Source organism: Anarrhichthys ocellatus, unplaced genomic scaffold (assembly GCF_004355925.1).
Source record: "Anarrhichthys ocellatus isolate YVR2014 unplaced genomic scaffold, GSC_Weel_1.0 scaffold46, whole genome shotgun sequence".
Taxonomy (NCBI): Eukaryota; Metazoa; Chordata; class Actinopteri; order Perciformes; family Anarhichadidae; genus Anarrhichthys; species Anarrhichthys ocellatus.
Window position 1 is genome coordinate 2040924 of NW_022280076.1, and position 19034 is coordinate 2059957.

Here is a 19034-nt window from a genome sequence, read left to right on the forward strand (position 1 = left end):
TGTGTGTGTGTGTGTGTGTGTGTGTGTGTGTGTGTGTGTGCAGTAAAGATGGGGCAGCACAATAAGCACTGTGGGTGGTGGTGGGGCATTTCATTGTGCTTCCTCTTGTGGGATATAATTAATTACTCAATCTCTGCACTGTATAATCTAGTTCTGTGCCTTTTGTCTTTGTCGTAATTTCTCCACATTTGGCCTAATTGTTGCCTGCTAGATTCTGCTTTTGTCCAAATTCCTCATTAACTCCGCCTCTTTCCCCCTTCTGCATTTTGCCTCTACTTCAACTTCTCTCCCTGTCTGAGCAAGGACGGCACAGTCTGCTGTAAAGGCTGGAGGTTGATAAATGGCGACGAAAATGGAAGATTGTTTAGACGATTGAATGAAGAATCGGCCAATTTAAGAAAGAGGACATTTGTGATGAGGCTGTAGAATATTTGAAGTCATTGACAGATTTATATTTTTTTTTAACAAAAAATGGTAATTTCAAAGAATTCTTGGACCTTTTTGATGACTGACTAATGACCAACAAAGAAGTCGGTCAGTTTCACAACAGGCTTCATCTGGAAGGATAGTTGTTAATTTTCAAGTCTAACCAAGTGAAGAGAAGGTGAAGTTACTGTATTGCTGTTACTATTGGTGTGTGCTAGGAAGCAGGTATTGTTGGATTAATCTGTGTTGTGGTCTCAGAACCTTGAATTTTTTTTCTTTAACACCAGACAAAGACATGCAGGTGTGAGCTAGTTCATAATAATTTTTATACCCTTAAATAGTCATTAACGGGAAATCTCGGTTTGTTTCTCGTCTCAAGAGGATTTTGAAATTGACTTTAAACTACAAAATGCTTCCCACATCATCCCAGTTGAATCTAACCAACCAGATACTGTAGTTTTTGTGTTCAGACATCCAATCCAGAGACTCCTGCCGTTCCCTTAATTACGATGGGGATGATTGGCATTTAGTTTGTGGAGCTCTAAGGATCAAGAAATAACATTTTGAAAGCTCAATAGCAACATGTCTCTGCAGAACCAATCTGGTTACTGGAGGCCTGCCTGTGAACAGTTTTTATTGACACCATCTTCAGTATGTGATATTTTCATAAAATTACATTATTTTTGTTGTGACATTAGATCGTTGTTAGAAAGCCCAGAGATTCCTCCACTGGTCTTGATGTCTGATCAATTTAGTTCCTGCAGGTTCAAAGGTTTCTGAGCGAACGCCTCTGGGAGTCTCGGGTGTCTGAGTGGAATAGCTGAGTGTGTTACAACACACTAACCCAATTTTTCTTCTGCCGTCACAGGGGAAAGCTATGTTTGTGCATCGGAGAACATCTACAAGAAGGTCGACTACACAAAGAACGTCAACCCCAACTGGTCCGTGAATGTAAAGGCCTCGGCGAGTCAGAAGAACATGCAGGCCTTTGCTGCCAGAGCTGCCGCCGATGCCAGGGAGGGCAAGGACTTTGTTCGACCCAAGCTGGTGACGGTGATGCGCAGCGGCGTGAAACCACGCAAGGCTGTGCGCATCCTGCTCAATAAGAAAACGGCACACTCCTTCGAGCAGGTGCTCACCGACATCACAGAGGCCATTAAACTTGAAAGTGGCGTGGTCAAGAAGATCTACACACTTGATGGGAAGCAGGTATGTCTTAAGCTTTTAGCCATTGCCCGGCTTACAACATGCTTCCAGGTGAAAGGCAGTGGGTCACATGTGCTGCTGCAAACCAAAGTTTGAAAAACGTACCCTCTAAATAACCCTAAAATCCAAATGTACCAAGCCGCCACAAAACACAAAAGCCTTTTTTTTGTTTTTGTTTTTGTTTTTTTTTGTCTGCATTTGAATAATACGCAATAGGGCCCTCTGATCTAGAACATAATGGAACAAAGGTGCTTCAGTATGTAAGCAAAGTTCTCTGCTAGCTGGTAGGAAAATTTGTGGTCGGGGTGAGAACAGTTGATCATTCATATACCCACCCACACCCAGCCAGGTATCGGGATCAAGGGAAAGCAGGACACAAAATGATTTGGTTATGAAAAACAGTTGAATTGCATCTTCAGTGAATTTATTTAGTCATCTACTTTCAAAATGTCCGCCCCTACCTTCGGTCAACAGTGACACGGCAGGTCCATGAGAACCTCGAGCGTCCATGAGAACAACCCGTTTACACAATGACCTTCATTGTCTGCAATCTTTACTCTGACTTTTGTCTGATGCAACATATTCTCCTGTCTTGTGGTTCATGGCATCTGTAACCTGTCCGCCAGCCTTTGTTGTGGAGTTAGTTTTTAGGCCATGAGTCTTTCTGTTCTGTCTTCCACCCACCATGGTCGTGTACAAAGGGCCAAACCCTGTTGTGTTGTGTTTGATCATCCTGCCCCCATTGTTACTCTCTTTGGGATGGTGAATGCTGGTATTTTAGTAAAATGGTGAGAATACGGTTCTAGGAAAACCTTTACTTCAGCATGTGAATAACGAATATCAACCAGGACGCTGAGGATTTTAAACTTACCCTACTCTTCCAGCTTATAACCCTTGCTCTTAACTGAACTCCATACAGCTCAGAATCATTAATCTTTTCTTTCCTTGTGCATATTTCATGCACAAAGAATTCATGTTTGACATATGTCGGGTAGAATATAGCTCTTTTTTTGGTTTGGTTGCTGAGACGCATCCACATTTGGGGCTAAAACATTTTTGGAAGACAATGATCAGCCTGCTGTCATCAGACGGACTTCAAGACAGTAGTTCTATCGGAGATACCGACACATCTTGATTCTTGGCATGAGTTCCCATTGTGAGAGGATGAGGATCATAACGCAGACATTTCTTTTGCTTTAAAAAAAAATGCCAAAGTGTCTTTATCGACCTCGACTATTCTCTGGTGTTCAGTTAACGGATCATTTGGCCATTGTAGCCAAACAGAAATCAGGGCACTCAAATCCCCACGAGAAGAACGGTTTAGTTTCCACTGGCTGACTGTGGGCCGCTAAAACTTGCACTGACTTCAGAACCATATTAAATACACAAACCTATGAGATTAAAGGTAATGCAGTGTCACCTGAATGAAAACAATCTAGAATAAATGCTAGATTTTATCACCAGGAAACATTGCAACCTTATTAACACACTGGCAATAGTTAACATTTAAACTGGGAAAGATGCACATCAGACAGTCATTCATTATTTTATGGGAAATATTGAAACCCACATCCTGTTGCAATATGTGTTTGGTTTATAGCTAACTGAATCCCTGGGTAGCTAGTTGGTATTAGTTTAGCTACCTTATTTGCTTACCTGTTGAATTCAACAGCAGAATATATATTTTTCTACAGATGTCATAACTTTCTGTTTGACTTTCTGACTTCTGTCTGGTTTTAAGGTGTGCTCTCCCAACATAGATGGTATGTAGCACCAGTTAAGCTGCAGCTTGCAGGCAAAAAAATGTTTCCTCGTGTTTTCAGGAGCATATTGTGAGATAATTAAGATAGTTGGCTTGGCAACAGTCACAATTAAACTGTGCTTCATTTCTTGTGTAGGCTAGTACCTCCAATAAAGTTTTACCATGAAGATTAGCAGAGAACGTAATGCGCAATGGGACACGATTTTAATCTCGGCTGAAACAAAAGCACAAAAATGGCGAAAGCTAATCAAATGATCCATATGAAGCACACAAAAAGCTTTAACTTTACCTAAAAGTCACTCCCTGGGGGAAGACTATTGTTTTGTCAACACACTGGCTAAGGTAAAAGGACGTGATGTTTTATTCATAGTTGTTATTGGAGCAGCAGGGTCAGCCACCTAGAAGGCTGTGGAAAGGTCTGTGAGATGGACCAGCTAATATATCACTTATATCAACATGTGTGTTACTTTATAAAGTACTAAATACAATGTGTGTGTGTATATATGTGCGAGCGGTTTAGGTCCAACAAATGGGGCGCAGCATAAAAATTTGTTCGTAAATAATTTTCTGTGCATTAGTGAGTGACCTTTCGACTACAATAACATTCAACCACCATGATAAAAATGTATCTCGCAGGTATTGATCTATCTTATCTCTTGATAATAACTTAACGCACACCTGTTACTCACTGCACAGATCAAATACCTTTGCTTTCCAGACTATTGTGAGTTGCAGTTAATTAACAGGGGCGGGGATGTGGTAAAATGTGTGTCTGTGTGTGGAGACGAACATCTGCTCCTCAGTCCTCTCTTTGATATGGTTAAATGTTCACTAATTCTCCTGTGGGGACCTTTTCCCTGTATTATTCATTACAGATGGACTGGGGATCGAGCTGAGGTCCTTTTTTAGGTGTTGCACTTCTTTGTGTCTTGTCCTCTGTATTACTACGGCTGGAATCACATGTGTCTTGGAGGAGGGGAGGTGCGCTGAAATGATAGATGGGGGAATTTGATTTTTAATGCCCTCTCCTTGGGGTGCAGTCTGGCTGCCCCAGGTCTCCAACTGTTTTTCCTACAGACACACATGCTTAGATGTTCAAATGTTGTAACCAGCTTATGGAATACGACTTTTCTTCTTATATTCCAGTGTTTTTGTCTTTGTGGTTGGGCTGTGGTTAGGATTGGTTCTTCTTGCTGTGCATTTTTCTCCATGCATTTTTAATATGTTCCCACAAAAATGAATGTAACAGCCACCATATGGTAGCTGTTTCAACCACGAGTATATATCGATTAACTTGTCTTCGCTCTAGATAAAGATGAATTATGTCGTGATTGGTGTCCACTCATCTTGGACTCGTGCCAGTTTCGTTGCAATGCAGCGAAATGTGAGAGACGCTGCAGCGCACATTATTGCGGCGTCTTTGTGTGCAGAGGCACACTGCAGCTGCTCTGTTGGTGGAGGTGATATGGTGGAAGCGATATTGATGCAGTGCCCGCCCCTCCCCGACTCTGCGCCGATTCCTCCTCTTCCCATTCCATTGCGATAGCTGCTGGGACCGGTTGCTAGGAGACCACATCCCAGGCACAAAGAGAGCCCAGCTGGTGTGGACCGGTCTGTCAGATACCACATCCTGTAGTGTAGTGTGAGAGTTTACCATCAATGCAGGCCTCACATGGCATGTTGTTGTTCCATCACGGGGTTTGAATTGGAGGCACAGTGGACTCCATCGTGTTTGCATGTGGAGTTGTAAAGGAACAGTTTGTGGCCGAGATGAAAAGGGTGATTTAGGATTTTAGAGCATCTTTTTTAAATGCCTGCTTTTCACTCTTGATCTTCCTCTTCTTCCCTTTTTAGTGCTGTGCAGACTCTAAAGACAGCCTGCCCTCCTCCTCTTTGTCGGCGTTGTGAACAAAATGACTCCCATTTTCCCCTCAAAAGCTGGTGCTTTTCACTTCAATCAGGAAGGGTGGGGCCGATGGATTCAGGAGTCATTTTTCCATTCTCGGTGCAAACTAGTATCATTTTATTTTCACTGATGGGCAATACTAATTCCCTATGCCTAAAAAGAAAAATACTTGTCTTGATTTGCCCTCGCTGCTTCTACAGGCTACATTAAATCAGAGGGTTTATTTAATTGCTGGCAGCCATTTTGTATTCATTCCCTTTTTGATGGAGGTGTCTGCATAAGAGAATAGTTCTGATTTGCATTTAAGATCCTGTGCATGTTCGTCTGAAATGCACTTTGGCCGGGTTTTGCATCTGATAGATGCCAAATGTAATCTGTGAAATATGTTTACGGTTCACTGGGTTGCAGTGCGATTCGGCAGCATTGCAGAAGGCTCATTATTCTGACCCGGCTTAGAAATGTGCTTTGCATTTAAGTCTTTTAAATCGATGTATCAACAAAGAGCCGCACAGGAAAGGAAATGGATGCTTCGGGCACGCTTTAGGCACAAGGTCACACCGTTATTGTCGGAGAACAAAAGATTCCAATTTTCTTTTTAAAAGTTAACAACTGACGGTAAGAAATTATTCACTGAATAGGAAATGTACACTGCGATGGGTTTAGGGGGCTTCTTAATGTCTAAAATAAATCCAGTAATGGGGAAGAAAAGCCTGCTTTCCCTCGGTTATCAGCGCTCTCGCAGTCTGCCTGCTCTTTGCCATGCTGCAGGAGCAGTTGTCATGGCAATAAGCTCTGCTGTGATGGATTCGGTTTGTGACAATGGCTGTAATACGCTGAGTGTGCTCTTTACATCGCGGATTTACCTGCTCGCCCATCAGCACAGCTCACTGCAGTCACATTACACACACACACACACACACACGCGCACACACACGCGCACGCGCGCGAAGCAGACAATCGGGCTGACAGAGGGGCGTGGTCGCCATGATGAAGCATGCCGAGCTGGCTTGGTAGCCTGCATGCGTCCTCTGTGCCTGATTTCCCCCTCCCCCCTTTTTCCTGCACGAGGACCACATCAACAAGTGAGCATGACCTGCGTGGCAGAAAAGGAAGCACAATTTAATAATGCTCAGGCCACATCAGTCAGCCAAATGGAAAAGCCTGCTTCCTCGGGGGTTGTGGAGGGGTGGTGTTAAAACAACAGCATGCACCAGCTGCTCCCCATGACTGTGCAGTTACCGCTGCCTAACGGGCGCATCTGCGCTCCAAATGCATCCGGAGCACCTACAGTAGCACCCAGACACTGTACCAGTGCACCAAGGTCACAGACGGGTCAGGAAGGCAACGATCATCGTTAGAGCGGGACAAATCACTGCTCAAATAGAGGCTGTCTTTATGTTTTTGATCCACTTTTCCCCCCCATAATTATATCCATAAACTGAGCTGTTGCTACAAAAGCAGACAAGCTGTGAAACCGTCTGCTGAAATGGACAAAATGGAGACGCTGCGTGTATTTTGGAGGAATATTCCACTTGGTGCAGAGGCACTGATATTGATCAGGTCTGTGTGCCTACAGTGAAGGAGTTGGTGTGGGAGTTTACCCATGGGTTTGAAAAGCAAGGTCTTACTGGCTCTTTTTCAGCCTTTCTTTTTTATTTCATTTTTCTTTTGCATGTCTCAGTAAAGCTGAGATTTGTATTTTTGTCTTTAGGTGCGTGCTTTGCCCTCAACCTTACACCATCACAGTCCTCTCCTCTGCTAACATAAAGAATACACAGTAGATCAGTGATCCCTTGCAAAGCCACTGTCTGAATCTCAAGATTTGTTTTATTTTCAGCTGACTTGTAAGGAGGCGAAGGGACACACACACCGATCTGAGATGAAGCCTCTCTGGTGTCTGTCAGAGCACAGCAGATCAGTATAATCAGTTTTCAGTGTTTGACTTTACTCGCTGACCGTTTGCTGCCTCTTTAGCGTGGGTGGTACGCCTTTGTGTTCATAATATACGTGCTGATTAGAGTCAAAACGGAGTAATGCAACATCACAAATGGCTTTCCTTCTGCATATAGATCAATTGACATGACTGTGTGGAGTCTGAGGATTCTCCTGGTCCAGTATCTGTTGAATATCTGTTGTTCATTCATCATTGGCTCTGACTGTGCTGCTGAAGTCAAAGACGAGCAGCTGCTTGCACAAGACAAAGGATGCAGGAGCTTTGTTTGAGGATGTTTCCTGCAGCTTCACACACACAAGCTGTTGCAAGGAACTGCGGTTTGATTACTGACCTGAGATATTTCATTTGTTGCGCAGACCAAGTGGTTTAACAGTCTGGCATTGATTTAGGTTCAGTTTGAGTTACATGGGGAATGCTGGCCTTAACAGAATATATACATCTTACCATATATTTGACAGAAAACCGAGGCTCTGCCCTGCCCAGATTATGACTGTTGTTTTATTACACATATTGTCGCCATGGCGTTTCCCATCTATAGTGAAATATTGCCTCTCTGCAAGCAGAGGAGGGCGATATGTTATTCGCTTCACAACGTGCGTTAATGTTTATTGATGCTGGATAAAATTGGTATTTGGTTAATTTATTAGATTGACTTCAGAGTTGATGTGGTCAATGTCACTGTAGCTTGTTACCTCGTGGTTTGATGAATGATTCCTATAAAAGGTGAAACATCTGACGTAAATCCCAAACGTTATCTGTTTCGTAGAACAAATGCTGAATTGGAAAAACTGTCCATTGAGCACCGCAAGGAGAAACTACAGAAACTACAATAACTTGTGGCCCTCTCACTTTCCACCGGGAAGTTAACAATCACAGCGCGCGACTGCTGCGACCTAATGAAATGTCTGGACGGTCAGCCAGAGTCGGGCCAAAGGAACCCTGAATAATTCAGTTGTTGTAGTTGGTGGATCCCTGCATAGCTGTTGGTGGTTTTTAAGGGGTCATGCGGTCCGGACAGCTGGTGAGGCAGAGATTAGGGAAGGGCTTGGTGGGACTGAGGGTGAGGGGCACCTGCATTCTGGAAGGAGCCAGTTTTACAGAAAACCCCACCGGCCTTGCTCTAATAAACAAACAAATGTTTCTTTATATAAGATATACACAGCGACTGATGTGTGGATTGCATGTGCAATATGTAAATCTGCAATATGGCAGGGTTTTTTGAGAACCTGATGGCATCATTTCTTCTCATATTGTCCTTTTCCGCAGAGCAGATGCTTCTTAACCTGTATCCGAATGTCCCCGAGACGGCCTGCCCTTTCCTCACTGCAGCCATGTTTCAAAGGGACGCTGACATTTTACACTTGATCTGATCACATGCAAAGCAGAGCTGTTTTCCCCCCACACAACAGTTCTAGCAACTGTAGGCAGATCTGTCGGGCCAAAATTCGCTGCGACAGTTGACCCATGATGGGCATCCCGTGTGAGAGGAGACTCAAATGCCTGATGATGCGGTTTAGTCAGTCGGTTGTGCACATGCAGGCCAGGTTTTGGTGAGTGTCTGAGGGACATTGGCTACACACTGTACATTCATTATTTGTGAGCTTAATGATTCAAGGAGCACCGGTTAAAGATCTGCACTGTAACTGTACAGATAATGTGGATCTTAAGTGATCATTATAGGGAATAGGATTAGTGGGATTGCTTAGAAGGATTCAATGTTTTTTGATACGGAGTCTTAATGCTTTCTGAAACGCATGTTATCTTAGAGCATGCTATGTTTGCACCCTGGTCACCCTGCTTCTCAATGTTTCTTTGTAAAAGTTCCCTTTGCAAAAATACGAAACACAACATGCAGCATCTTTGTTTTGTGGGATTTCTATTGGATCTCATCTCAGGTGGGGCTGCCAGTCAGAAACCACAAGAGAAGACTAGAGTCCTCATTCCAAATGGAGATTCTGTTAAAGGAGATTAAGGTAGCAGTCTGTTGGATAAACACTTTATCCCTTTAATCAGCTCTGTTCTTAAAGCTATTAAAACATAGACTAGCCTCTCCTCTCCTCCACCCGCTGGCCTTGTGGGGGGGAAAAAAGAGCACTTCCTTTTAATGCTTATGATTCACCGTCGGGTCCACTCCTGCCACAAAACCGTTTAACCTAATGAAAGTAACTTCTATCTAATCTCTTGATAATGAGCACGGAAGAAGACTAACATTTGCAGCCTTTTAAATTTAGGCTTGAAAACCAATTAGATCTTGATCCCTGGAGTCAAAGCACCATCTCTGTACCACTGCAGGGATCTTTCAGGCCTGTATCCAGGGAATCTTGTGGGGCACAGAGAGAGAGAGAGGTACAGCTGTTGGATGCCTCGCCTGCAAGTCACCACCACACACATTTAGCTTGTCTAGCAGGACAGAGAATCAACATGGCAGCTGCTGGGGTGGGGTGTTCCCAATTTATCTGCAGCTCATAGTTTGCATGTGTACCACAAAGGAAACCATGATGCATCCGGACTATCCTGGCGACCGTCCCAACACGGGGTACTATAGTCTCTCTGGTCATGGACTTCATCAGAGAGACCAGCAAGAGAGTCTCGAGTCAGTGAGAGTCATGTGTTTTTAGAAAAAGTAGCCCTGTGAGTAAAGACGGCGAGTCACGTAGTTCAATTCAATTAGTTAATTTGTCTTGATCCAATAATTCCAGCGAGAAATAACAAATGGCGACTGGTGTTGACAGCTGAACTGGAAATGAGGCGGAGATGCTTTGTAATGAATCTCATCTCCACCAGGAAAAAAAAACAAGCAAGGGGAAACGCAGCTTTTTGACTTGAATGGCTGTAGTAGGCGTGCCTGAGCTGGTAACGGGGCCTGTATAATGGAGAGGAGAAGGTGTGGCCCAAAGACATCTGGCCTCTCTGGCCATATTGTGTCAGCAGCTGCTATAGAGTGAAAAAAGACCCTGGGGGAAGGAAGTTGAATCATTTGAACATTACGGCAAAGGTGTAACATTATACTCTCTGTTTGGTCTTTTTTGTGCCTTTTGTGTTTTGTTACATGCAGCTACTGTAGCTAAAGGCATGTTAACATGACAAGTGAACACAGAGGTGGGTTAGCTCTCTAAATCCTTTGACTGGCAGACACTGAAGACTTTACTCAGTGAATTAATCCACATACGGCTGTGTGTTTACAGAGTTCATCGTTTTTTTTTATTATTAATGGAATGTAATCAACATTTTAGTACACATCGTCCATGGGGCTTCTTCTCTACAGCTGTTAGCAATGCTTCATCATGCTGGAAATACCTGTATGGATTACATTTTTAAATTTATCATTCAAATGCACTTTATTAAATTATGAATAATAACAGCATAGGCATGTTAGCATGGTGGTGTTAGCCTTTAGCTCAAAGCACTGCTGTAAGTACACTTAGAGCTACACTAAACGATGATGATGATGCCAGATTATTAAGGGTCTCACGTTTTCTGTCTTCTGGCTTCACAGGTCACCTGCCTTCAAGATTTCTTTGGAGAGGACGATGTCTTCATTGCATGTGGACCAGAGAAATTCCGCTACGCCCAGGACGACTTCTCTCTGGATGTGAACGGTGAGCGTGACGGCATTAGTCTGTATTTTACATCTTAGGCATAGTCGGACATGGCGCTGAACGGTTTACCAGCTTTGTGAAAACCCATGATAAACACACGGTGTGAGCTTTGTAATAACCATGCGGCGATATCGACAAAAAGACGGTAAAACATTAAAAGCTGTGAGAAGGTTCTTGAAATGTTGCACGGCAAATCCAATCATGCATTTGAGCCCCTAAAATGAATTGTGTCAAATGAAAATGTCCACATAGATCAGTGTACCATCAGGGGCTCTTTTGACTTATCATAATGGATTTTTTTTTTTTTTTTTTCTGTAAAAGATGTTCATTCACGTACAAAGCTGTGTGCTTGTTTGAAGTGAGGAGAAAAATGATTTATGTGAGAGGGAGTCCGAGAAGGAGAGGAGTCTGTTATCTGCAGCCAGCAGAAGGGTTAAGAAAAAAAAAAAAGGTAGAGGAGAAGAAGAGACATTAATCTGTCCGGTGACGGGTTTAGGCCAGCTGATCTTTTGGTGCTGATACTGCTGAGAAGTCACTCAGAGAAAATGTAAAAACCAATCCTCTCACAGAGTCTCTCTGCTCCCCTCAGACCTGGAAAAACCTAATTTTAACAACTTCCACCTAATGTCCCCTCCTCGAATCGTTCAGTGTCTTCTAAATGTCTTTTAATCTTAAAAGCGCTGATACAGAGCTGATTTGTCATTATGCTTCCCTTCATCCAGTCTCTTCCCCCCCAGTTCCTTGTCTTGGTAGAGTGGAGATGCCAGTACATTTATAATGATCTAGGTTCTTTCCTTTCAGAATACCCCTCCCAGTCCCCCAATGGAACCAAACCTATATTGTTTCATTTAGTCTATAATAACCTTGGGGCAATACTAGATAAAATGGCTGAGAGTCTGGAGCATCCAGACATCCCTGAGTAGAGGAGAGAGCCGTGTCTGTGGTACATTACATTAGGACACACTGATGATCACTCTGGATGATGATTTTATGGTTAAATCCTGACGTTTTGTGAGGTGACTCTCCCAACAACGATGAAATGATGAATTTCTTTTGATGCGTTTTCAATATATGTTTGAGATATGCAAAAGCCGGAGACATGCATGCCTTCAAATGTATTTTTTTTCCCCTTTCTTCTACTGACGCAGCTTTTAAGCTTGTTTTGGCAGTATTACCTAAATAGATTTAAATCCCTTGTGGTTATTTTTCACCCTCCTTATGTTAAGTTGAAGCCTGTGATGGACGTGCAGACAGAGGAGGACGTGCGTACCTGCAGCTCTTGTTTATGCAGCAACAACGTCAGTTGAAGCTGAGAGGGACCCTGCGCAGGTAGACTCTGGGATATTTAGAGACCACCGAGTAGACGAGACAAGCTGCCAGTCTGAAGCATTGTCAGCGGCTCGGTGGCACACCTTGCAAACAACGGCGCGCGAATGTGCATCTGTATCCGCCGGTGTGTGAAGGTTAGGAGAGAGAAGACAGACGTGGTGCGATCCCCGGAGACGGAGGGAGGACAGAGTATAATTAGCATCAAAAGTGGAAGAGAGCAGGGAGGGGGGAGGAAAGAGAGAGCCTGACAGTACAAACAGGAGGGGGGGGGGGGGATGCAGAGGGAGGAGTAGCCATGTCTGGAGTCTGTCTTCCCTGATTTTATACAGTGACCCAGAATACTCTGTTTATACAAATCATGTAGAAATGTATGCACTCATTGTTGTGTGCATGAATTCATAAGCAACACTCTTGAATAATAGCCAATAAAACTCAGAACTACAAAGATGGCAATCAAACCATTCACAGTGATGGTTGGGAATTGTTCAGTACCATTTCCAGTAAGATATCATCACCAAAATACTTAACTTTAAGTATAATGTCCCGTTTCACAAAGGAAGCAACATTTCTCAAATATTAAATGTTGTCTAAACACAAGCAGTCAAACTTTGACTTTACCTAAATACAACCAATAGAAAAAGCCAGTTTGTTATTATATGCTGTATATCATCGTAAACTATGATGCCATAGTAGATGCCAATACCACTTTTCGTTGATCAGTGCCAACATAGTAGACACATTTTGGTCGGTGTTGAGGTTTGATTTATAATTAAAGTCTACCAAGCTGCTGCTGATTGTCTTGCTTCAGCACGTTCAACAATCAAAATAATCCATTCTTGTTGACACATCTGTGCACAATGTGGCCCTCATTGACCATTTTAAAAGCCTTTGTCTTGACAAGAGACAGTCTGCAGAAAGTGGATTCTTCACGTTTGTTGTATTTTATGCTTCTCCACTTTAGTCCCGCTTATTTTCCGCCTCCTTATCATGCTTGTACACAAAATAATTAATTTACCCATTTCACATTATCAAGTTGGCACCACAGTCAGAACCATGATTTGAAAGGTCTGTTAATACAAATTATAAAAACACTCACCTCTAGTATTATTTAGCCATGTGGTATCTAGGTAGAGCTTAAACTCGGATTTTAGACAGAACTTCACCACCAAACAGGAACACATGCAGTTCACTCTTTTAATTTGGGGAGATGTGATGTTTTCTAACTGTCTTTGCGCTTCTTTCCACAGAATGCAGGGTGATGAAGGGAGCCAAAGTTCAACATGGTTCAATTAAGAGTCCTGGTCCGATCAGGCGCATGAAGTCTCCTGCTGAATCAAGTGAGCCTGTTATTACCTCACCCACACTGCAGTGCTTCCTGGTTTTAAAGTACAGCAGACATTGACCTCATCTTCTTCTTCTACAAAACAAAGACAGCTGTTTGAATATACAACTAGGCCTTTTCTGTTGCTGTAGAAAGAACTCGTACATAAAAATGAGCAGCTCTCTGTGCCTGTTTGCAGACCTCGACCGTTGACCTTACCCTGTTAGGATGGTTAACATGAGGAAGGAGTTCTCCTTTAGGATCAATAGGGTATGAATCCCAATCAAGCTTGCTTCCAATGAGCAAATTGCAGCGATGCTAATGATTTATTTTTTTCGCCTATAATCTTCATTTTGTTGTAGACGACTGGGCAGAGGAGGAGTTAAAATCCTGGTTCCTCTCTCTGTTTTCTGGAGTCGGACTGTTGTTACTGGGGGGGTCCAAACATCAGCTCCTTAATCTCACTACAACACCTCCTGAAACCCTCTAATGCTGGAGCAGTGGAACAATAAAAACCCAGCCTTTTAGTCACTGAGGCTATCTGATTAGATTTAGAATAATGTTGCGCTTGCAGTTTCCTTAAAAAAAAACACATGAATAAAACATGAATAAAACATGAAAAGTAAACAAAGGCAGTGTAAACAGCTTTCAGCTGTTTGTTTGACAATCAGCCATTTTAACATTTGATAATATCCAGGAGGCAGTAGAACATAATAGACACTGGTGCCTGCTCGAGCTTGAATCCTTTATGTGAACGACAGCTTTTAACACCGGAAAGAAGTGCTGTACCTCTTTGTTACAATGCTGTCTGAGTTCATGTAGCTGCACCTTCAGCTGGTTGGTGCCAAGAAATCTGATTGGGTTCAGACATGAGGGGGGGAAAAAAAAGCAGTTTTCTTCCACAGCTTTCACCTAAACTATGAACACTGGAGAAAAGAGAAACTCATGTTTCACATAACTGGTTGAAGTTATGCATGAGCTGGATTTTTAATTTTAAAAACTGCATTAGTTCTCCCACTAGTTATCGCTTTGCACCATGATGGCACACCCACATAGAGGTTTCACGTGTTCTTAAAGTATGAGCAGTGTGACGGTGTCTCTCAAACAGTGTGACAGACACAGCAGGTGAGTTACTACATCCCCTGGAGGATAAATGCAGAGCGTTGATGTTCAGAGTTGGTGGCAGCAGATATTCCACAGTTATTGTTTCTCGCCACTTTACACCATAAGTGGGGGGGTTGGTCGTCTCCAGCACTGCGGGGCTCCTCAGTCCTCCAGCGGTCTTGAATATTTTATTGATTACTGATGGGGCTGACCGGCCTCTAAAACAGCAGATGGTTGGCCAACATGCTGGGGAGGCAGTAAACTGTTGAGCGTTCATCACCTCTGTGATACCTGAGAGGTCAGCAGGGCGAGAATAGGGTCGTGACAGATGAAGCGTCTGTGACTTGCGTTTGTTAACCTGGATTACTACTCATGAGACATGGAAACAAATGATTTATTCTCTTTTCCTTTTTATGGGGTGTGGAAGGTTACTTTTCAGTATGAATGTCATATATTATTTGAATGTGCCGTACCTTCTTACCTGCACTTTCTTCAACCTCTGACATCTAAAAAAAAAACTGTGTGTATTAGGGTGCACTGGGTTTAATGAGTTAAATACATTGAAGGTGTGTTTGTCATGGTCCTGTGATGGAAGCCTTCAATGAAACAAAGTAATCTTCAATTAAACCCTTCCCTTCACTGGAATGAGTTTTCTACAGGGGAAGAATAAGTCTAAATGTAGAAATCTGGAGGCAAAACCTGGACAATGTGGTCAACGTTGCTGTATATAGAGAAAAGGTTACTCTCTCATTGCTGCAGCTGAATGTTTGGTTTCTAAATGAAACAGCTGCACTCTCTGTTCGGTATTAAGTGGGAGAGCTGTTCATGTTTAGATATACAGGTTTTAAGATTCCAAGATAATAGGACTTGTGATTTCAGGTTTGTCCTTTTTAAAGTGTTTAAATGGCTTGTAAAGTCCACATTTGTAAATCTGGCTGAGGTAGTGGCATTAAGTTGGTTAACAATGAAGCGTTCTTTCAACACTCATTGGCTCAAATTTACACCGGCCATCTGGCTCATAGACTTCACAATTCTTTTCATCTCTTCAAAAACAAAAACTCTTTTAAAGCACTTAACACACACAACTACATCCAATCGCTCTGCTCATAGATATAAACACAATGTTCCACACTGAGGGACTCCTAGCAACGTGGCAGGACGCAGAGTGAGTGAATAAAATGCCGTCTAACAAACACGGAGCTCGTCGGCCACCTAGACCTGGACCGCCAGCGTCCCCCGTACGCTGAAGCCAAATGAGGCCACAGTTCAGGAATGACTTTCCTCCAGAGCCAAGAAAAAGAAGTTCAGGCCTCTCTTCATCTACACTACTGTTTACCTCTTCTTTTTTTTTTTTTTTTTTTTCTCCTTCATCCCTCTCCTCTTTGTGGGCTCTCTCAGCCAACGGGACGGGCTCCAGCAGCCAGCTCTCCACCCCCAACAGTCCAGTCCTCGTCAACAAGCAGAAGGTACCCTCTCCTCTCTCCCTCTCCTCAACCCTCTATCTTTGTGTCTATTTCGTTTTTTGCTCTTAACAGTGAATTTACACATGTGATTTTGCAGGATCTCTACTTGCCCTTATCTCTGGATGATGAGGACTCCCTCGGCGAATCGATGTAGACTCCTGCAGCCTGCGTCCTTTTTGGCCTGAAACACAGAAGTTTTTATACCTCTGCTGTTTTCCACTTTTACTCACAGTGCCACCTGTTGTCTAGGAGAACCATTCTTTGTCTCTTTTTAAGGCCTTAGCCTCCAGGGCTATGACACCATTTGCTGCTTGAGAATAACACAAACCCAGTTTTTCTTTTTATTTCTTATTAAATCAGTTTCGACCACGTCGTAACGGTTCAGTTCAGATGTACGTTTCCATGTGCAGGTTAGCTGCTATTTCTCAAAAAGGGGCACACAGTTCACTGACCAGCAGATTACACGGTGTAAAAATTTCACTTTGGTCTCAACCATTTTTGTTAAAGCATGCACTTTTACGTTAATATTTCGGTCACAGAATTCCAAGCAGCAAATGGATATTTTTAGGGGTGTTAGTCAGCGCTGACTCAACTTTTTTTATCACTTGTATTCGTAACGTTCCTCTGTGTCCTCCTGTCCTACAGTCTAAGGTGTGAAAGGTAATGGCTCCTTGTCAGAGGAAATCTGCTAAACCTGATAGTCTTTCTTACCTGCTGTAAATACTGTGTATAGCTATCCATCATAACGCTCTGCTTCCATAACGTCACTACGATGTCCGTCTAACATTTGCTCAACATGATACAGGGTATGGTCAAAGTAAAAGAAGATCCAACAAAACAAAGTCCCACCACAGAGGGTGAGGATGAGTGGGATGCAGCTCCCGACTGAGGATTATCAGAAGCCTCCTCAATTCATGTTCCCACCTGAATATATAAACAAGAGGATTATAAAACCATCTATAAATTGACACTTTTAAACCACAGTGGAGGCCTCAAAATCCTTATGTTGGCAGTAATTGGCATTCATCTTGTCTAATCTGGGACAAGGAAATAACTCTGTAAGAAAAAGCTTCCCACGTAGCCCTCTGTGAAGTCTTTGTGTTGGTGTTTCCATTATTTTCACCCTCTACTTAGACAGTAGGCTATACATGGTATACACCATCTGTGTTTTAGATTTTCACAAACTGCAGTGCATGATATTGATGAATGATTATGAAACTTAAGACGAAGCTGATTTGAAGGATTTAAATGGTGCATAAAAACAACCAAAGGAAAAAAATATTGGGCCCTTTTTAAAAAAACAAAAAAAAAAACAAAGCTCACACATTAAGTATGCCGTCTAAATCATTCCCCTTATGCCAGGTGGTCACGTATAATAGTACAATATGTGAAATTGAAAGATAAATAAATAAAGGTGTCAAAGCCAAAGTATGTTTTAAGTATGATGATGATTTTTAGACCAATAATTATAGAAAAGGGAAAATATGTAACTTTATTAGTTAGTAAATATGCTGGAGGAAGCACACCTGGAGATTTATGCATGTTACTTTTAACGCATCAAAATAACGTTGAGATTAAATCACAAATCCTGCTCATTTGGGGTAATTAGAGTTCTATCAGGGCGCTAAACAGTAGTTGGGTTTCTCCTATTTTGCATGGCTCGGCATAGTTCTCTCATACAGAAAACTTGATGTTTGTCTAAATCTGTGTGGGTTTAAAATTTTTATAAAGTTTTATCAATTTATATCAAGGGTACTTGTCTAGGATTTCTTTCTAGTTGCTCACATGAGCTCTTAACACTCGTACTTCTTCTTTTTTTTTTTCAAGCCTCTGTGTGCAACTTTCTACGGCCATATTTCCTTTTCTGTCGTCACGACTTGCGTCGTGTTTCTTACAAATCCACTGAGAAGAGTTTTCTCAGATCTTTGCAGGGAATCAAGCCTGAGAATCGCTAAATTGGACGACATTGAAGCACAAAGCAGGGAGCTACTTATTTCTCACAGCAACGGACACTTTACGGTCTACTTTCCAGCATTTAAACGCGTGACAATTCATTTTTTTTTATTCAAATAAAACATGCTGCACATGTAGCATCCTTTAAATTCTATGCATTCGGATTCAAGAATAGTTAAAAATATTTTGTTTCTTTTCGGTAGGAACCTTTTATACCCGATAGCCTAATGAGAAATAGACTAAGACAAAAAAATGTCCATTCAGGTAATCGATTGTGAAGATGTGACAGTCTGAAAGTTGTAGGAGTGATCTGGTGCTGAAAGCTACATCTTTCTCCTGCAGGGAGAGCTGTCACGTCACGCCGGCACAATGGCTAATAATATCCGCTAATCCAACAGCAGGGGCACCTCACTTTACAGACCGTTTTGTACAAAACTCCCAATTGTTGTCACACAGTTCTGTATAACCTTACATGCTAACAATGTTTGTTTTTTCCTTGATTTTTCTACAGCTTATTACAGCGCTACAGCATATAAAACGTTGGTTGTCTTGTGTTAACCTGCCTCCACCATGTAAGACTGATGGTGTGAATTCATCGCCTACAGTGGTGCCTTTTTTTTTTTTTTTTTTTTTTTTTTTTTTTTAAGGATTACTGTCTTTTGATAAAAATAAAATAGGACTTCGAAGGCTTGATCTTTGTTAACAGCTGTTTGTAAAACATTTTTAAACGTCGTGAATGATGAGGCCTCCCAACACACTTTGTTTTGTAGAGCTACAGGACAATTTATCGTGGTGTAAATACGCTCCCTTCCTGTTCTCTTTCATATGTATGCCTTTCTGATCGAATGAATGACTTTTTGCTTTTCTTGGAAATTAACAATGTCCTTTTTAGTGGTATTTTGCAATGTCACAGTGGCTTGTTTCAGTGGTTCATTCAGTGTATTAACCGGTATCCTTTTGCAATTAAAACGGTTGTATTTCACCTCTCTGGTCTTGAGTCTTTTTTTTACA

At 42.3% G+C, this 19034-nt stretch overlaps 1 protein-coding gene across 1 annotated transcript in view; it reads left to right on the forward strand.

Moving 5' to 3' along the window:
• LOC116395434 (neuronal migration protein doublecortin) overlaps nucleotides 1–19005 on the forward strand; it is a 25302-nt gene extending 6297 nt beyond the window's left edge. Inside the window, exons 3-7 of the mRNA XM_031869331.1 lie at nucleotides 1295–1635; nucleotides 10751–10853; nucleotides 13430–13519; nucleotides 16006–16073; nucleotides 16168–19005. Coding sequence (XP_031725191.1) covers nucleotides 1295–1635; nucleotides 10751–10853; nucleotides 13430–13519; nucleotides 16006–16073; nucleotides 16168–16224 — 659 coding nt within the window. The 3' untranslated portion in view covers nucleotides 16225–19005. The remainder of the gene's footprint in view (nucleotides 1–1294; nucleotides 1636–10750; nucleotides 10854–13429; nucleotides 13520–16005; nucleotides 16074–16167) is intronic.
• The last annotated feature ends 29 nt before the right edge of the window (nucleotides 19006–19034 follow it).